At 37.4% G+C, this 20,155-nt stretch overlaps 1 protein-coding gene and 1 pseudogene across 1 annotated transcript in view; one reads left to right on the top strand and one right to left on the bottom strand.

Moving 5' to 3' along the window:
• The window catches only part of LOC140143798 (pre-mRNA-processing-splicing factor 8-like), an 81,469-nt gene extending 72,136 nt beyond the window's left edge, over positions 1-9,333 (bottom strand). Inside the window, exons 1-4 of the mRNA XM_072165615.1 lie at positions 9,183-9,333; positions 3,906-4,039; positions 765-933; positions 385-546 (exon numbers count right to left, since the gene is read on the bottom strand). Coding sequence (XP_072021716.1) covers positions 385-546; positions 765-933; positions 3,906-4,020 — 446 coding nt within the window. The 5' untranslated portion in view covers positions 4,021-4,039; positions 9,183-9,333. The remainder of the gene's footprint in view (positions 1-384; positions 547-764; positions 934-3,905; positions 4,040-9,182) is intronic.
• Positions 9,334-9,634: 301 nt separating this feature from the next.
• LOC140143799 (uncharacterized) lies at positions 9,635-18,506 on the top strand (annotated as a pseudogene).
• Positions 18,507-20,155: the final 1,649 nt, after the last annotated feature.

The following is a 20,155-nucleotide window of genomic DNA, read 5'->3' as shown; positions in this document are numbered from 1 at the left end:
TTTTGAGAATTGACCAATCACACTGTCTTTGCTAGGCAAGGTCAAGGTTATGTCATTAGTTCGCACAACTGTGTTACTCTATGAAAAGTACGCTGATGCAGAAGGTACATCCTCTCATGATCGAGAATTAGTTATTTTGCCTATACATGTAGTTTATCAACTGCCCATGTCAATCTGAATCATGGTCTGAAACATATGACACACTGATGATGATGGATGCATATTTTGTGCCTTTTTTTAACTTTTGTCGGCTTAAACAACAAATAAGCACCCATCCAAAATGACTTTGTTAAGCGCCTTGGACTCTTAATGGAACAAATACGGTACATTACTTTACTTATATTATTTTTAAAAATCCATCAAAATGGAACTTATGTTACTTACCCCCACTCATCAATATATACAGGTTCAATAACCCTGGCCACCGTTGACAAATGAAATAGCTCGGTAATATGGTAGAGGGCGTTGGCGTCACGAATCTGTTCCCACGGCATGGGCATATTTTCAACCAGTTTGAGGACTGCATGTGGCATGTATTTGAGAGCTCTGTGGTATACAAGAAATGAAAATATGTACAATCCAAATTATGAAAAAAATATCTTCAAATATTGTGTTAAATGATACTTCACATCAAAATTATGTTGACTTAGAGAAAGGAGATATAATACAACACAAATTAGCCCTACTTTCAAAATCCTGGCTAATGCCCTGATTGTGTTTGACAGCATCATTGATTTTCAAAATGAACCCAATCCACCACTTACCCCAAATACACTCTTTTGTCATGTCTGAACTTTCTGTTGGTCATGTCACCATGGTCGCGTATGATCTTGCGCACATGCTCCGGTGGCATGTCCTCCTTCTGCGCCTCCACAAAGCCAAACTTGCGCTTCTCCGCATATCGTTTGGACTGCAACTGTTGCCATTTCCGAGCTAAAATAAAAAACAAAACAAAAAAAAACATTGTGGTAAGAGATAAGTGGTATACAATTTCTGCTATATCATTTGATAATTTCGAAACGACCTATTTGTCCGAAGGGTCATTAGTCCGAAAAGTGTTAGTTATGGTTTACAACGCATTTGTCCGAAGGGTCATTAGTCAAAAAAGTTTTTAAGTTTAGGGTATTTTACATTGGAAATAGAGTTAGGGTTAAGGGATCTAAAATGGCGTTTATTGCGTTTCGACAGTATTTTTGTGGGACATGAGAGCACCTCAGACCTATCGAATTGCATTCTGAATCTGAAGCATGTCTTTCTGATATCAAATAATTTTCATTTTTGAAAATCACGATATAATACAAATTTTATGACTAATTATAAAAATTTGATATTTTTCAAATTTTTGATATATAACAGTCCTCGAATTAAATTATATAAATCTAATGATATATTCTTAAAGTGTATGTAGCGGAAAAGCCGACGGTCAATTGAAAATTTTGAACTTTCATATTGAAGATATGGATTTTTTTTCCAAAAAGACCTAATTTTTTTTTAGTGTTTTGGGAAAAAAATCCATATCTTCAATCTGAAAGGTCAAAATTTTCAATTGATCGTCGGGCTTTTCATCCACCTACATACACTTTAAGTATAAATCATCAGATTTATAAAGTTTACTTCAAGTACTGTTAAATATCAAAAATATCAATTTTAATGATTTGCCATAAAATGTGTATTAAATTGCAATTTCAAAAAATCAAAATTATTTGATATCAGAATGACATTCTTCGTATTCAGAATGCAATCGATATGTCTGATGTGCTCGAATGTCCCAAAATAAATACTGTCCAAACGTTCATACCCCAGCCCTTAAGACTAGAGTTTGGCAGGCTTTAGTTTTTGAAAATATTAGCCGTGCAGCCTGTGTGCAATACATTGCACTACCGTAACATGGGGTGGCTTTGGACAATTTTGATGTATTGTCGTAAATATCTTTATAATGATCAGTAGAATTCTGAGTTTCATGTTGGGTTTGGCAAGTACCAATAGAGGACAGTTCATGCCCATAAGGTCAACTCGAGTTTATTTTATTTTACGATAATTTTTTGGGGGCAAAGTTTGTCCAAAGTCACCCCTGGGTTTGGGGTGACTTTAGACACCATGTAATCAAGTGCATGTCCAAAGTCACCCCGACCTGAAGAGTAGAGCAATGGAGCGGGTGGAAGTAGTTGTGAGGTGGGTAGGAGCACAGAGGACACTGTTGTGGTAGGGCATGGTCACTGTGGTGTATTTTTAATAGGCCTGGCATTTTCGGGTAATTTTGTGCAGGTACCCGCCGCAATTTTCGGGCGGGTAACCGGGTACTGAAATACAAAAAAAAAAAAAAAAAAAAATTTTTTTTTTTTTTAAGATTTTATTTTTCGGTTTTGTAGTGTCTCTGGACCTAGACCTAAATGCCAGGATCATTCATGGTTGACCTAAAAAAAAAAAAAAAAAAAAAATAATTTCAAGATATTTTGTTATTTTTATATGAAAATTGATAATTTGTATTCATGTCATGGTCTATTAATGATTGCAAAATGTATTGAATTTGAATGCATTTTATATCATTAATAGACTATGACATGAATACAAATTATCAATTTTCATATTAAAAATAACAAAATATCTTGAAACTTTTTTTTTTTTTTTTTTTTTTTGATTTTTTTTATGAAAATGTTTTTTTTCTTTTACAAAACCGAAAAAAAAAAAAAAAAAATAAAAAAAAAAAAAAAAAAAAAAAAAATTTTGTTTTTGTTTTTTTTTTTGAATTTCGAGTACCGGGAGGTATTTCCTACCCAGGTAATGTAATCTCAGGCGGGTACCCGTTTACCCGACCGAAAATGCCAGCCTTAATTTTTAACAAAGTGTCAAATTTTTTTGTATTCATTTGTTATGTCCAAAGTCACCCCGGAAAGGAAGCCAAACCCTGGGGTGACATTGGACACAGCCTGCTTTTAAATTCTTAAGAGTGGCTAGATATCATGACTATCCAGGTAGGTTCTTGATTCATCTGTGTTTACTATCCAACCAACAGGCTTGAGTTTCCACTCTTATGTTCCAGTGGAGTACTGAAAGTTTGACCACCACAAAAATCCTGTACTTTATGGACCCCGCTAAAAAGTTCTGAAAAACATAATAAGATAACACATTATACTGGAAAACTTTAGTCATTTGTAATGTCCATACATTACCACATAAGAACATACAAAAATATTCTTATAAATATTAAAAGGTAAAACAGCCTACATGAAATAATATTTTTTCCCATGTGTGTCCAAAGTCACCCCAGTGTCCAAAGTCACCCCATTTTACAGTACTTAAAATGTTAAAGTGAGCTGTCAGGTGTGCTTAAACCCCATGAGAACTACCTGCCGATTGGCCAAAATGAATCTTGTGTCCAATTTTGAAACAATCAAAAGATTAATAAGATCATATGCAAATGCAAGTTTGACCATAAATAGTTTAAACCCTAGTCATAACTGGCAATTGAATTGAGTATTTCAAGTTATCAACCAATCAGAAAAGCTGTTAGATGACCAATAGTGTCCAGGGGGTTAAGCTTCCTCGCATACTCGGAAACAAAATATCGGTTGTCGTCTTTCTCCTCCTCCAACAACCAGTCCCATAAAATAAAGTTCTTTAAAACCATTTTTCACCCAGATTTTTGTCAAATGTAATTGGTCAGTGTTAATAATTTTGAAACCCATACTACCCCTGTATTAAACTATTATAGCTTTATCTATATCGTCCTGAGTATTTCAAATGGAAGTTACCCAAAGTCTATTCCACTTGAAACTCATACTCCCTCTGTGGAAGACTTCAAATGGCTAAATCTCCCACAAGGCTAGTGAGGATTTTAAATAGAATAGCCCAATGAGCTCATGGTGCTGTGAGTGTGTACACCTGCATGTGTTTTTGCCTTTTACCTTTGTCCTGGAGTTTTTCCTCAGCCATGTAATCTGGGATTCTCTGTTGCTGTTGCTGCTGCTGCATCATCATGTGTACATAGGCCCCTGGGGGCACAGCAAAGTCTGCAGCCATCTTGGTTTAGCTGGAGCACCTAAAAACATTTTAAAAACAAACAAAAATATCATCAGCTGATTCATCATAATCAATCATAACATGATGTAGAAAAAAAAGGGAGTCCAGTCCTGGGTTCACCTAAATTTCGCCGGCATCAGGACTCACTTACAAGTGGCTTTAAGGGTTGTTTACTATCAGGGTACACAGATTGTCTCACTAATCCAGGCAAATCGAACACTGATCTTTTGCTATTTGTATGTTATAGTATACTAGTTATTATACTAGTTATTGTTGATGCAATTACAAAGACTGAGTTTCAAGAAACACTCTATTTTGAAAATACACCCTTGTAAACTAGCTCAAAAATGTCTGACGACTAATATTTCTGCTAAGTCACAACCACATTGAGGGCTCGTGAGCTACCTCTAAATCATATTAAATATTTCTGAAAATTTCAAAGAATAAGTTTTTCATCCAGGATCACCATTTTTTTTATTTATTTGTTTGTTTGTTTGTTTGTTTGATTGATTGATTGATTGATTTGGGAAAAAAATACTATCACTGTATGATCAAGGTATACCCCGGTACCAATTGATTGATTGATTGATTTGGGAAAAAAATACTATCACTGTATGATCAAGGTATACCCCGGTACCAATTTTGATACTCTTTGACTTTCTACGTAAAGTTTCTGGTGTCCAAATTTCAAATTGTTGTATTTTCCTATGGGCATTACACAGTTAAGCCATTTCTGTGGTCACAAGTAGAAGTTGAATGAGGCCATCTATAATAAGCAATGTGGGCATACCTACCAACGGCCAACGCACACTATAATCAAATTAAGAGGGCGCAACACTAAATCACTACCCCGGTACTCATTTTATGTAACAACGAAATTTGGCTAATATAGTCCATAGTGAATGTATGAGATTGTAGCGACCATATCTACCGATATGTTCACTCTAAATCACTCAATATCAGCTCATGAATATGAATTCGACAAGTGTCTTCATTGATAACAATTAACATGGAGAAAAAACGGGACATTTTATCTCAAAAGTAATTCTCTGTGGCGGATTAAGACAACTTCCGATTTTGAAATGTGAGTGGTGAATTCAGTATATATTTGCCGTTTTTTCGTGCACGGCAAAATAGTGAAAAAAGTGAATGGTCATCGATATATGCCGACAAAAGATTTATAATCTACAGATTCTGAGCTTTAATTTGATACCAAATTTATTATGTCAAGTATTGCAGGGTAGCCAGAAATGGCGCTTAAAGTAGACCAAATTTACGTGTTATCCTAGGCTATGGGGCACGGAATTAGTGCTGCGCCCCCTTAAGTATTTCTTGGCCAAACTGGAACACTGTGAACGCTAGTGGCTCCGCGATAAACACATGCGAATATAGCGCGGTACAGAAGAAAGTATACATCGCGCCGTACACTGCGCGCATTACGCTTAGTACACTACATGGACGCTTAACACAAGCGAACTACCGTACCCCCATTCACGCTGTACGAAGTTAGAAATAAAGGAGCCAGTTAGCACGCCAGGCACCACTAAGCATGCAAAGTGCATATAGCATCGGACTTTTGGTGATCCCCATTATCTTTTTACCGTGTCAGGCAGGAGCGCGCTGCTCATTAAATATTCATGAACCAAACACGTCACAAACACATGGCCTTATTCGGCCGATCAGAATCGTTGCAATTGACCCGACATGGTTTTATGAATGAATTTTTGACCTTACTGGGCTCCGACATAAATATGCTTATTCATATATTTTGTAATATTCAAGATGGCTGCTTGGCTCTGGCGAAGACAGAATGAAAATCAATGGTTCCGTTCGGAAAATATTGCCGTTTGAAAATGGGACTTTTTTTGGCGTCAAACGAGCAAAAATTTTGATGACTGAAGATAATCAAATTTCATTTATCTGTAATTTTGGTTATAATTTTTTGTTGGACATGGTATATTTTTTCTGACTTAGCTGGAAGCTTAGGCCCATGAAAGTCAATTCCGAGTTTATCGTCCCTTTTTTTCCCCAGGTTGGCGAGGTGACTTTTTCATTTTTTATTTTTTTTTTTTTTTTTTTTTTTCATTATTGACCTAAAATGCGTGTTGATTTAAAGCCACACTCATACATGTTATTTATAAACATGTTTTTATATGGGTAGGGATTAGAAAAGTTAGAAAAGAGCCTGGTTTTGCTTCCAAGTTATGAATTTATATGTTTTACAATCAAAAATATGTTTCCAATTGCTAAAACTGGTGAAAACACTGATATTTTGAAAATAATGAATTATTTTGGCATTTTTGAAAATTTGACGCGGGTGTTCTTGGTTTCCAAAAAGTGACGCGGGCGGGGGACGATAAACTCGGAATCGACTTTCACGCGCCTTATTTCAAGTGGTCATGATGGATTTTACTGCGGAAGATCCAGTTTTCCAACAGAGACGGACAACAAGGCTCCCGCTGGACGCGAATTCTTGCGTCCAGATGCATTTTTGCATTGCTGGACGCAATGTTCAACAAATTTCATCAACCCGTTGCGTCCAGTCGGACGCAAGTTGATTCAGCCCAAAAATTAGTGATTATAAGCTTACCAACTTCATCATCATGAAAATTACGTTGACTGATCACTCCTAATTCTCCAAATAAAGCTTAATTAATATTCATAACCAATGGACCAATCAATAAACGAGTTATTGACCTTTCACATTTAACCACTCCCATTTTGCAACACTTCCGGGTCGAGGTCACCAGTCAATGAATGAAAACTTTTACGGCAGTGAGACGTGATAAGCTTTTGAAAATAAAACTTTCTAAACAATCGTACATTGTCAGCAAGTTTGCATTCACGTAATTTGTTATTGACAATAATATTTACAAATCTTTAAAATCTTATCAGGAATCTGAAAGGAAATATTTGCATCAAACTGCGATGCAATACCGGGAATCGGGGGCTTTGTAAAATTTATTCCCTGTTGCCCAACACATTAACATACATGTACGGACGCCAGTGTTTACTCAGAGGCTGTATGTCTCAATTTTGGCCCAGTGAAAATTATTTTTGGCGCACACAAATTTGTAATGCTGTATTACAATTAGTCAATTTGGGGAATTACTGAGCCAAAATTGGGCCAATTTGGGAAGAAAATGTTTCATTTGGCGCACCCAATTTCCAGAGAGAGTAAACACTGACGGACGCACTTGAAAATTTTGTGGGACGCACATTTCCCGACCAGGTTTTACAGTTGTGCGTCCGATCGGACGCAGAGTTTTTGAAGGCTAGCGGGAGCCTTGACGGACAATAATATGCACAAGGCGGGGCACAAGGTGTTTTTTACCAAATTTTACAAAATTTCACCAATCCTTCTCACACGATTCGTCAGTTCTGTGACCGTGAAATATGCAGTGGGTGGGGGTGCGTGGGGGCAGTGCTAGGAAATTTGCATAATTTTAACTTGATAAGAAGTTTGATTGTGCGCAGCGTATACACGCTTGTTCCAGTTTGGCTAGTACAAGGAACTTATACGATGTCCTCATTCACAAACTTATACTATCTGTCCATCGTATAAGCCTGTTACCGTACGATAATGTGGTGAAGGAATATTACACAGTCAAGAATAGGCTCCTCCATCATTTTTGTGTTATGATCCCTCCAATGCCCCACAATCAAACTTGCCCCATTGCCACTGCAGGATTTTGCAATAGAAGCTACCGGGAACCAAATTACATGGACCGGCAATGGCGCCACTGCACGACCCCAATTGAAACCAGCCAGTCCACCTAATTAATTATTCATGAGCCCAGCACATGACCAGATTCGGCAGCCATCGGAAAAAGCCGAGGTGGATTTATGAATGAAAACAAGCTTTTATGAAGATCCGGAAAGTGCCGATTGATGATTTTCGGAAAATTAAAGATGGCGGGCTGTCACTACAGTTTTCAGAATGGGAATACATGCTACCGAACGGAAGTTAAAAAAAAAAAAAAAATGACATTTTACCAGCATGAAAACACACAAAATTTGTGAGTGTCATAGAAGCTTAAATTTCATCCTTTCAGTAACTTGATTTAAAAATTTGTTATGGTAAAGAAGGAATTAGTTTAGCGTAAATGGAAGTTTGTTTCATGCAGTTATGCTCTTGTTTACATTGCTCGGTCGTGCATTTCCTTGTTCGCAAGCAATATTCATGATGGTTTTTCTCATGAAATTCTACGATACGGCGACCACCGAGCTCTACACTGTGTCCGATTGGCTGGTTTTGAGCATGTGATAGTCATTAGTTATTTAGTAGTAGTGCTGTTGCTCATTTGCATAGATGAAATTCGGTTGGCAAGTTTGATTGTGTGCCCTCCCAGTCTAGACTCGCTTGCCAGTCCTATATACGCCGTACCTATGTATATTGAGGACTGGCTTACGCCATTTTGGATGTCAATGGGAAATACACACTTAACGATTTGTGCGGTTAGAAACTTGAAAAAAATCTTTAAAATTTCATCAATGTATATAAAAGTGGTACCAACCGTATTGTGCTTGCTAATTTAAGACTCGGTTGAAACAAAATTAAGGATCGAAAGCATTTTAGTGTCCAAAAGGCAAAATTATCGTCAAAGTTCTGCGAAATCGGCACCCTTGCGAAGGGTTCAGAATTGAATCGAGGAGCGAAAATATCCGATCTTTGCGATCAAAAACACAAAATTACAACTTTAAACATACTATTGGCAAAAGACATTATTACCAAACAATACAGAATAGAAAATTTGACATCATTTTCTCAAAATATTGAAAAAATTTGCTCACTAGACATCGAAAAATCGCAATCCAATTCCCGTTCAAACGCGTGGGAAACTGAAAGTGCGATAATCGTGACTATCCCAGTCTCCCAAAACATCAAAAGCGCACAGACTGATAGTTTAGTGGTATGAGCCCATTAAATTTGAAATCAAGTATAGAAGTTAGAACCAAGTTTGTTCTCAAATATAGTTGTCATGCATGAATGACTCAATGAGTGCCGAATTCGGCAGTCGCTACTCATGTACATTCATGCATTGTTGATTAAACGTTGCCGAAACGTAACGTCCGTTTATGACGTTATTATTTAATTTATGACCACCTAAACACTCTTCACGCCAAAATAAATAAATGTTCCAATAGAAAACATTTCTTACCAGCTGTTGCAGGTGCTTCAGTAACTATCAGCTTATTTATAGGGTGTACACGGACCAATCAAAAACAGAAAACAAAGTACTTTCGTACACGCTGCTCCGTTATAAAATGGCCGCAGTACATGCAGGTCAAAGGTCATTCACAACTCAGAAGAGAAAGTTCATGATTCATGTGTGTCACTTTTCGATGATGTTGAACTGTGCCGCTAAAAGGATGTTACTTTACTCTCTGATTGATCGCGTTGTGAAGGAGATTAAGAGGTGCCCTATTTTAAGAAATAAATTCTAATAGTATCTTCAATTTTCTGATTATTTATCGACTTATAGTTAATATTTATCGACTTATTATATATTATTTTAAAAAAACATTAACTTAAAGAGTAATTGGTTCAAATTTCTAAAGTTTCAAATAAAAATATAGTCATTAGGTATTTATTGGGATAAAAATAGAAACTCCTCATCTTCCCAAAATAACTCTATGGACGAAATTGATCAATGTAAACAAAACGTGAAATGAAGTCGAAATATGTCTCAAAATGAAGATTTAAACTCCAAAGCCGAATAGTGATGCTCGCATACCAATGATGTAAAATAAGAGGAGTAAGTGAGGTAATTATATTGTTGCTTTGCAAAATTTAGACATGTTTAAACTTTAAGTGTAAGTGTAATTACTTTAGTCAGCTGACGTGAGCTGTCATGGCTGTTAGTGTTTTATCTTAATACTATAGTAAGAATTCCAATTGAATGAACGCAGCTTTCACCTGCTGTACTCGATTCAACCGCGATCGTATATCGCGTATTTCAAACTACTACGCGAGCAGACGACCTTGGATACAATGCTAACCAATCATGAGTGTGTTGGCATGGTTAGATTCGCTTCGCGTTACTCACGCACAGTCGCACACGCTGGCGTACATCGCGCAGTGTACGCAAAAATTCGTCACGCTATTGAAAGCTGCGTTCATTCAATTGGAATTCCCACTATAATTATGGCGTGTCCGTCCGTCCTCTGTCGCGCGCATTCGGCGTCTGGCGTGGCTCACTAACGCGTGCTTTCGCGGTGCATATCAGCGTGCTTTCGCGGTGCGATATCGCATAGTGGGCGGGGCGCTATCGCGTAGTGCGCGGAGTACTGACGGGCGCAGTGCAAGCATCGGAAAGCATTGCAGTGTGGTTAATCGTGCAGGTGCATCTCATCGGATCAATAGGCCTATTTTCAACATATTTCAATACGGCCTATTAGGCCTACAGCAGAACATGACTATTTCCGGGGTGCAATATTTTTTTCCGTTGTTAACATTTGAATAGGAGAAACGTATAGGCCTACCCTAACCCTAACCTATTACCCGTTAGGCCAAATAAAAAAATAAACATGTTTCACGTCCCCTCCCGCTTCCTTTTTTGAGGTTTTCTCAAATAAATTTTTATTTTTTGAAATTCAGTTATAACTTTTCAAAAAATATGTCTAGGAAGTTGGGATGCTTTCTTCTTCTTCTTCTTCTTCCAATAAGTACAGGCCTCTTAGAAGTTTTCACTCCCGAGTATAGTCGTACTGTGTGCAGTGCAAAGGGTACGAGCGGAAACACGGATTCGCTGAGTGCAGATGAAGTGGTGCTGATGTGCAAGTAAAAAGTCCTCTTCCAGTCTAACAAGCGCCAGTGGACTCAACCCGGCTTGGGAAAGTCTCCAAAGACGGGCAGATATCGACTGAAGCTGGTAGTGTGTTCCACAGGCAAATGGCGCTTTCGGGAAGAAAGAGAACTGGTATGACTGGATCCTGCAGTGTTGTTGTCTAAATTGCAGGTGGTGGCCTCTGGTTGTGTTAGTAGCTGGAATGAAGTAGGGTGGACCACTTGGAATGGCGACTAGGCCGTGAACAATCCGGTATAACATGGTGACTTTGTTATGTGCTCGGCGTTCATTTAACGACTGCCATTGGAGATTTTCAAGCATCTGGGTCACACTGTGTCTAGGATGGTAGTCGGACTCAACAAATCTAGCAGCACGTCTTTGCACCATGTCTAATTGAGAAACCATGTCCTTGGTGTGAGGATCCCATACGGAGGAGGCGAACTCAAGCGTTGGTCGAACATACGTCTTGTAAGCCTGTTCCTTTACTTTTGGTGGGAATTTCCGTAGGTTTCTGCGTAGAAATCCCAGGGTGCTATTTGACTTCTTGCTGATGTTATTTACATGTGGTTTCCAATTGAGGTTACTCTGAATCGTGACTCCAAGATACTTTGCTTCATCGACGATGCGTAGTGAAGACCCATGGATGTTGTAATTAGCATTGATGATATTTTTCCTTTTATTAGTAACTCTTAACACTTCGCATTTGTCGGGGTTAAAGGCCATCAACCATTTTCTCTCCCATGCTTGAAGATTTGCAAGGTCATCCTGGAGCGCTGTGACGTCCGCATGTGATTTTATTGGCCGGTACAGGAGGCAATCGTCGGCGAAGATTCTGATATCAGATGTAACAAAGTCCGGCAAATCATTTATAAAAACCAAGAAGAGAAGTGGTCCTAAGACCGTCCCTTGGGGCACGCCTGAGGTGACATTTGACAGGTTGCTTTTCTTTCCTTCTAGGATGACTTGCTGGGTGCGGGCAGTTAGGAAATCACGAATCCAGGATAGCAGTGGACCACGAATACCGTAGTAGTGGAGTTTCAGGAGGAGACGCTCGTGCGGTACCCTGTCGAACGCCTTTGAAAAGTCCACATATATATACAAAGCTTTCTATAGCCTTGTTAAGATACAAGAAACATTTTAGGAAGGTTTTGTGATCATTAGAGGGGGTGTAACTCTCAGAACAACAAATAAAAAGGGCCTCCTCCTTTTTCCAGGCATTATTGTATGTACGGATTGTACGCTAAAACAGCTCTAAAGGGTATTTACACCAATTTTGCGATAAAAATTAGAAAATAAAAGCCCCTCTTCCTCCTTTTTTTTGAAAACCGGACGTGAAACATGTTTTATTTTTTACTTAGCCTTATATTCGGCCTGATTGCGTTCACATTTATCCCGATTGATGTTATTACTTTAGCATGTTTTGTAACGTCCTACATCCAGATACTAATTTAGGGGTATTGGGTTCCTCATAATGTGGTAGCAGGACAGGGCTTGGAAGAGGCGAACAATCGAGCGACGTATATACCATAGTACATGTAGTTTAAAAGGTCAGGGCATGTAGACCTATATGGGTAACGGGTGTTGGGTAATTAGAGAGAGTCTTATCACGAGAACCACCCAACCCGAGAACCGCGAAATCTAGTTTATCATGTTTATGTAAAACATGAAAATGTTTTATTTTTTCATGATGATAATAATACTGTACCTGTACATACATGCATGCATCAGCATCAATCACTTTTATTTACATGTACATGAAAATAGGGCCAAATTACAATTATAGGTTAATGAACGCATATTACTTGTTGCAAGAGAAATTAGACAAAATACACCCATCATACACTGCTCAGGTCAGGGTATTAAAGGGTGCGAATTCGTTTGAAAATTTTATATAGCAATATTCTCAAACATTGTAAAAACTGCTATACAAGCTGTAATTTGTGTCGCAAAATGTCTAAAATGTGGAGCATTTTGCTCTACGATACAGGCAAATTCGTACAAACTAAGAAGACAATGTATCCGTTGATTTTGACCAAAAATTTTGAATTTTGGTATATGGGTCCAAATTTCTTGAAAATTTGGTATATTTATGGGTCCACTTTCAAATTATCAGCGGCACACCCCTATCAAATCAAATTGAGTAGGCCTTCCCCCCCCCAGCCATTGATACCCATGTTTGCTTCTTGTATTCCAGAACAGGGCTGTCAACTCTCACGCATTGGCCGTGTGTCTCACGCATTACTGGGTCATTTTCTCATGGTCAGTCACGCCAAGGTAGTCGCGAGTTGGACATACACGCAAAATGCTATGTATTTCCTCGAAATGTTGCCCCCGGGGGCGTTGCATTTTCCAAAAGGGGGCGTTTATTAGAGGTCATTTTAGAATGATAATTCCTGTTAAAATCATTTTTTATATCGCCCAAGCCTGCAAAATAATTATACACACACACAAAATTTTGGGATGCCCGCTCAGAAAAGTACCCACAATAAAAATGTGCAAAGAAAAACAAATAATGCATGCATTTGAAGTGGATTTTCAAAATAATACTGAAATTAATCTTTTTGTTCCTCGATTAGTTCAAAATAATTATTAAAATAAACATTTACCTTTGTATTTCATTGCAGAATTGTAACAGTGCGAAGGATATTTTTCACAATGGCTGCTCCAGTCGAGATTCAGCTGCGTAATGCACAGAGCTCAATATTATTTATGCAGCAAGAGCATGCCCAGACTCTTCAAGGGCTTCACAGCGAACTCCAGAAACTACAAAAAGAAATGTGCTGAGCTGACGTTTGAGCTGGCAATGAAGGAGGGCTCACCTGATGAAGGTTAGTCAAATTTGCTCATTTATGATAATTGCAGGAGAAATATGTGCCTACGCGTACGTGTTTGCCGGCAAACGAGGACACACACAAGATTTTTCCACCCTAAACTTTCACCCTGCAAAAGAACTCAAATGCATGCTAAATGCATTATAGTGATATTTGCTCAAAACCGTGGACCACACATGTTAAAACTACAGCAGTTGATGGATAAAATTATGTTTCATATCATACACAAAAAAAATCCACGGTTAGGCGATGAAAACATGATACACATGTCCCCTACCCGAACTCATGGACTGGGACCTGTACCCGTACTCATGGCCTGGGACCCGTACCCGTACTCATGACGTGGGACCCATACCCGTACTCATGACTACAAGAAAATTATATAGGAAGAAGAAGAAGTCTGGTACCATCATAGGGGCATGTGCCCCCAATTAATTTGAAAATAAAGAAAATCCATCCCCATGTTACCCCATCATGGTTGTTCCCCCCCCTTGATGACTTGCACTACGCAAATTTTCCTCATTGTTTTACCTATAAAATAATCCTTTCTCCCAATTGTTTTATCAGGTAACGGAGACACAGCTACTGGGTCTCAAAACAATATTCTCTAATTGTGTTTTCTGTTGGTTTTCTCTTTTCAGAGCACTACATAAAACAAGTCAAAGTCTTGGAAACAGAAATAAAAGAAAGCAAAACGGAGAAAGACCAACTTGAAAAAGAGGTTGACAAAAAGAAAGACGAATTGCCATTTTGGAGCAGCAACTCAAAGTCCAAGAGAAGAAATTCTTAGAGCTAAATCAAGAAGCAAAAACAAACAGGGAATCAGTATAAAACAGACTTGGAGAAGAAATCAGAAATGATCGCCCACCTGACAACACAGATCCACCAATTCAATCTCAGCAAACATAAGAGAACTGTTAGTTTAGATGAGGACTACACACGAACTAGCAGCCCACAACCACCGAGTGAACCCCGTCCAAACTTTCGCCGTCCACACAAACATGTAAGGTCGCCTGAAGAGGGCGCCGTCCGCAAAGGTCACCGCCCAATGAGGGCGATACCTGTCGATGGAGTAACACACGAAGGGTTGACTTTATCGGAATTGAGGCAACAGTACTCCCGGGCAAGATCTAAAGACAATCCAAGTGAAGCTACCGTTAATGTCAGTGCCTTTTTAGTTCAAACCGATCCAAAGAATAGTAAGGAAGTAGGGGTGAAAGTAGCACCCCCTGTTTTACCCCCTATTCATTCCAGGAGGGGGACAAGGAGTACACCTCACCATCCGAGTCCAGCCATTCTTGCCAAAGATGATACATCTAGATTGACTCATGGTAGAAAAGACTCAAAGTCGCCAGAAAAACATACGCTAGCAGTGAAGAAAGTGTTTTCTAACGAGAAAAAATTATATCAAGTTGAAGAGTCAAAGAGTGATTAGAAATAAAAAATCTGATCAGTTACAAATGTGATTCTAAATTGCCTGCCTTAAGTTATTTTAATCTAATTTTACAATAAGGCCACTTATTTTTTATTTTGTTTTTAAGACATGGACATTACTCACTTTTACCCTGCGCATCCTTATTTGTGCTCTCACAGAAAAGGATTGCAATTACATAAAATAACAACATAAATGTACATAAGGCAGCTTTGTTGCACTTTGTAACTAAACTCTTTATATTATGTTGAATGAATGGTAGATTGTGTGTGTGATGTGTTTATGTTTAAAAAAAGAGTCATTTAATGATTTGTCATTTGTATGTTTTATAAATTTACTTTATAATGCAGCTTCTGATAAAATAAACATACCATGCTACAAAAAACATTCAAATTTTACAGTGACAATATAAATCAAAGGAAAAGTAATGTATCCAGCAAACACAAAATGTTATGAACATTTTATACATTAAATATTAAACATTAAATACATTTTAGTTTTTGTCAAAAATGTTAGTAAAATGTTTTGACCAAAACTAAAATGCAGTATAATCATTTATATCTCGGGTTATATTAAGGTCATGAAAACATTTTTAAAACATATGATATGGAAAAACACCACCACAACATATTCATCATAACTGAGATTTTGGTATCAGACCCTAGAAAAAGATTTTTTTCCTATAGGGTCTCTAATTTTTCTCACCCGAGATATGTTTCGTTTAAATGGTGTGAGTGAACAAAAACGTACTGGTTTGTGGTTACCACACCGGAAGTGTACATTATGTATATCCTATGGAAAGAAAAAGGTACACCAACTTGATGTAGGGAAACAAGTAAAATACAGACTAGACCATATGCAGGGGGACAAAAACAGGAAATGTACCGTAGTTAATGTACATGTAGGCATTAGAAGAAGGCAAAGTTCGATAGCCAAAAACTACCAGTTCCAAGGCCCACAGAAGTGCTAAACCTGCAAAAACAGCAAGGATCAATGGGAATACAAATGTGCACTAGGACAAGTGATGAAAATCACTGTGCATATAAACAGACACAATAAAACGAACAACCTATGTAGGTACAAACTGACACTATAAAACCAAACAACCAATGTAGGCACAAAAACAAAATCACTTGTGTACATTAAAAGCAGACAAACAAAACCAAACTGTCTGCTATGTACAAAAGTGATTTTCATCACTTCCAGGGTACTTTTGCACTGTTTTCCTGACACTTCTGTGGGCTCTGGAATTGACACTTTTTGGCCATCAAACTTTGCTTGTTTTTGTGCCTACATTGGTTGTTCGGTTTATTGTGTCTGTTTATATGCACAGTGATTTTTATCACTTGTTCTAGTGCACTTTTGTATTCCTATTGATCCTTGTTGTTTTTGCAGGGCCCGCAAACATTTCAATTAATGTAATGTTCTCAAACTTCAATGTTTTGGCAGTTGAGACCAATGGAAGTTAATTCATGCATGTGATGGAATGAGCGGCAATATATCAGCATTTTTCATTGGCCTGTTGCACGTAGAATTTCATATTTTGGATCGGGCTATTCCAGATGAAATCCATACACCCCCTCTGGAAGACATGACCTTAATCTTCTAAACAGGGGGTGTAGGTTTCAAACCTGCTGTGAGATTACATGTAAGATCATGCCCGCAGGTGTATGAACTTCAACTGGAATAGTTTGTATGGTACTTTGTGATGAAATCATGTTCCTTTAAAAAGCTGTAATAATTATGATTCCTGTCAAATTTAAATGTTGTTATTCTTTGCCAAAAATTATGAAATAATATGTCAACAGGCAGGAATGTTTTCTGTCCATGTTAATCCGAAATAATGAGGTAAAATGACAGAAACTCAACTTACTAACTTGAGTAGTTCTAAGTAGGGAATTAAATTGAGTAAACTATGACTTTGATTTAAAATCGGTCTGTTGTCCGTCCTACAAAAACAACAAATTTGGCTGATTCCAATGAGACATGTGTTTACAAGTTGGGACATGTGCAAACATTACAAATATGCCCCAAAAAAATCAGGTTTGAAAAAAAGATAACCAAATTCATTTTAAAAAGTACATTACATTATGACTTTAAAGTGAATTAGCTGCAGGGTATATAAGGTACAATGAAGTATGTACAACTGTCAACTGTTGGTATATTCATCCTCGAACACAGGGTTATATATCCTGGGGTCCATTTCACTAAACTTTCAACCCTTCGTAAATCAAGTAACCATTCATAAAGTTACGAATACTCAATACTAGACGTAACTTTATGGGTTCCAGTAGTAAATCCTTATTACTTATGAAGGGTACCGTTTGTAATTAAGTTTAGTGAAGTGGACGTTTACGACTCGTCGTAAGTTACGAATGATTTCGAGACTTACTTACTTAGTGAAATGGACCCCTGGTGTCGTGTCAGTGCTTGTACGTACTCCAAAGAAGCTCAGCTTATAATCTTTGGCAAGGTTCCTTTTAAGCGTTAACCATAGCGTATATACATGTATGTGCGTGACGTCAAGCATGGGCATAGGACCTTGTGCAAAAATATGCGCTGGATGGTTAGCAGTACTAGTACTCTTAATTTTTAAAAGGAAATTTGCAAAATATTATAGTAACAACATGGTGTAGAGTGATTGGTTCAATTTCCTTGAAGTTGTGCATAGTTTAGAACGTCATATGCTCCTGGAATGCCTATGGGACACAATTTTTACTTTCAAATGTACATGTCGTTTCAGATTCAAACTAAATATAGGAACATAACGTCATTGCGCAGAAAAAACCTATATGTGTCTTTGGCCCCTGAACATGTTTAAAGCAAAACTGCCAACAGGTTGCAAAGGAGGTTTTGCTTTAAACATGTTCAGGGGCCAAAGACACATAGGAGGTTTTTCCTGCCCAATTAAGTTTGACTTTCTGGGTTTCAGTTGCCATGGTTACATTGTATTGATACCATTTCACTTGGTTCAGTAATTTCAAGAACTATAGCACATGCATTATACAGTCAGCACAATAAGGTAGCATTTCATGAGTCATGACTACCTTATAGCAAAAGTAAAGGTCGATTTCAAAAATTATGGTGACCATTATGACCGTAAGGCTGTTTTCTTTAATTTGAAGTATCAGTGAATTCAAATGATGCAGAATTAACACTTGAGTTATAAACTAAAACTAATAGGAGATGTATTCAAAAGTTGCATCCACCCCCCCCCCCCACACACACACACCCTCACCGCCACAAGATTGGTTTGTGCACATGACAATATCATTATTTTCAAGTTCAATTATGGTGATTGCTGCTGTCATTGGGCTTGAAACATTGACCATATTGATGAAAAGTGAATGTTTCATGTGGTTATTATTACATCATTTGTGTTACTGATACAGGGTGCCCCTGAAAGAACTGTATCCTTGGAAACTGTTTTTTTGGTGGTATTTTAACGAAATGCCCCTTTAACTGTCAAACTACCTTCCCATATGGAACAGTATTATCCCTTGATAACTTTTTGTGACTCATGTCGACATTAGAAAAAGATCAGTGAATTTATTTACCAAATTGTTTGTTGAAAAAGAAAACTGGAATCAGAACAAGTGATTGCTGGTACTTTACTTTTCTGGTGGTTATCTAAAAGTAGCAAAGATCGGCAAAGCAAGCAAAGCAAGCAAGAGACAACTTTTTTGATGTGAATATACCTCATGACGAACTCACCAGTGAAAACCTGGTGAGTTGACTCTTAATAAAAATTCCTTTAAAGGAAAGCCAGCTTCAATGCAGTAGATGCCTTGTAATAATATTATTAGTTTGGGTGGTGGCATTTTTAGGATCATGCTTTTTATGATCCATCATGTTTCATGACAGTCCACCAAACCATCAATGATGAGAACATGCACACAGAAACAGCAAACCAAACAACTCCTATAACTTCCTGTCAATTAATTACTCCAAATTGTTCTGTCTTTTTGTCTTTTCTGCCTTTTAGGCTACCCTTAGCTCATTATTAATATAAAGAAATGCAGTTTTTAACTAATTGGCTAAAAACTGCCATCCTACTTGCCTTATACATGCACATTAATTGTATATTAATTCGCAATTTATACTTAATATAGCACATTATAAAATGTATAAAGACTGATATTGTTCAATTATAATAATCCTACATGTATATAAATTATACCCATATCAAAAATAGGCCCTGAAATTGCATCGAATTTTTCCCGTTGAAAAGACAAAACTGATGTTTAAGATATAAATTATTTCATAAATGACATTTTGAGTCATTTTGATCCATAAAACGATACTTGATATAGGAAAGTTTTACTTTGACTTTTACGTCCATAAAGGTTTTAATCATGTTATCAATACACTCACATCTCATGCTGTGCTGATCTCCAGGAGGTTTGCAAATGTAAATCTAAGAACGCCTGATAACAAGGATTCTATAATTTTCTTTCGTTGATATGCTGTGGAAACTATTATAGACCTGGCATGAACTTTTAATGTCATATTTCCTTCAAACCATAACTTTTGAAATTCTCACTCGTTTTCATTCGTTGAAACGGCAAAACATACTTTTTTTCTTCTTACAAATCCAATAACAGGTCTATTATATATTTTCACCATAAAAAGTTCCATAAAGTAATTCAAACCAATGCTAGTACCCGTAATCTCTTTAGCAAACAAAGACGATCTCCGAATTAGATAGCCAGCTAACGCTGGCGAAAAGCAGTGCAAAGATAAATATTAAAGAGACAACTTTAGCCGGTATGAAAATACCTACGTGGTGAGCTCCATTCGTGATTACCGATAGAGCCGGTTGCTCACTAAAATGCCGCGGTCTTGGCAAAGCTGAGGCTTTCAAAATATAAAGATAATTTAATCGAAGCATGATCTCAATGAAAAAGTAAATATTGAATGGCTGAAACCTTTGTTTTTCAATATATAAACACATAGTGTGCTCCAAGAGACTACTAAAGTCATAAATGCTAATGATTGCTTTTGAAATAACCTGGTAAACTTAATCTAAGAACTGCATTAAAAATTACAAAATTGGACAGAAAAAATGCCTCTCACGCACT

Source organism: Amphiura filiformis, unplaced genomic scaffold, assembly GCF_039555335.1.
Source record: "Amphiura filiformis unplaced genomic scaffold, Afil_fr2py scaffold_28, whole genome shotgun sequence".
Lineage (NCBI taxonomy): Eukaryota > Metazoa > Echinodermata > Ophiuroidea > Amphilepidida > Amphiuridae > Amphiura > Amphiura filiformis.
This window is presented reverse-complemented; position numbering and strand designations above follow the sequence as displayed.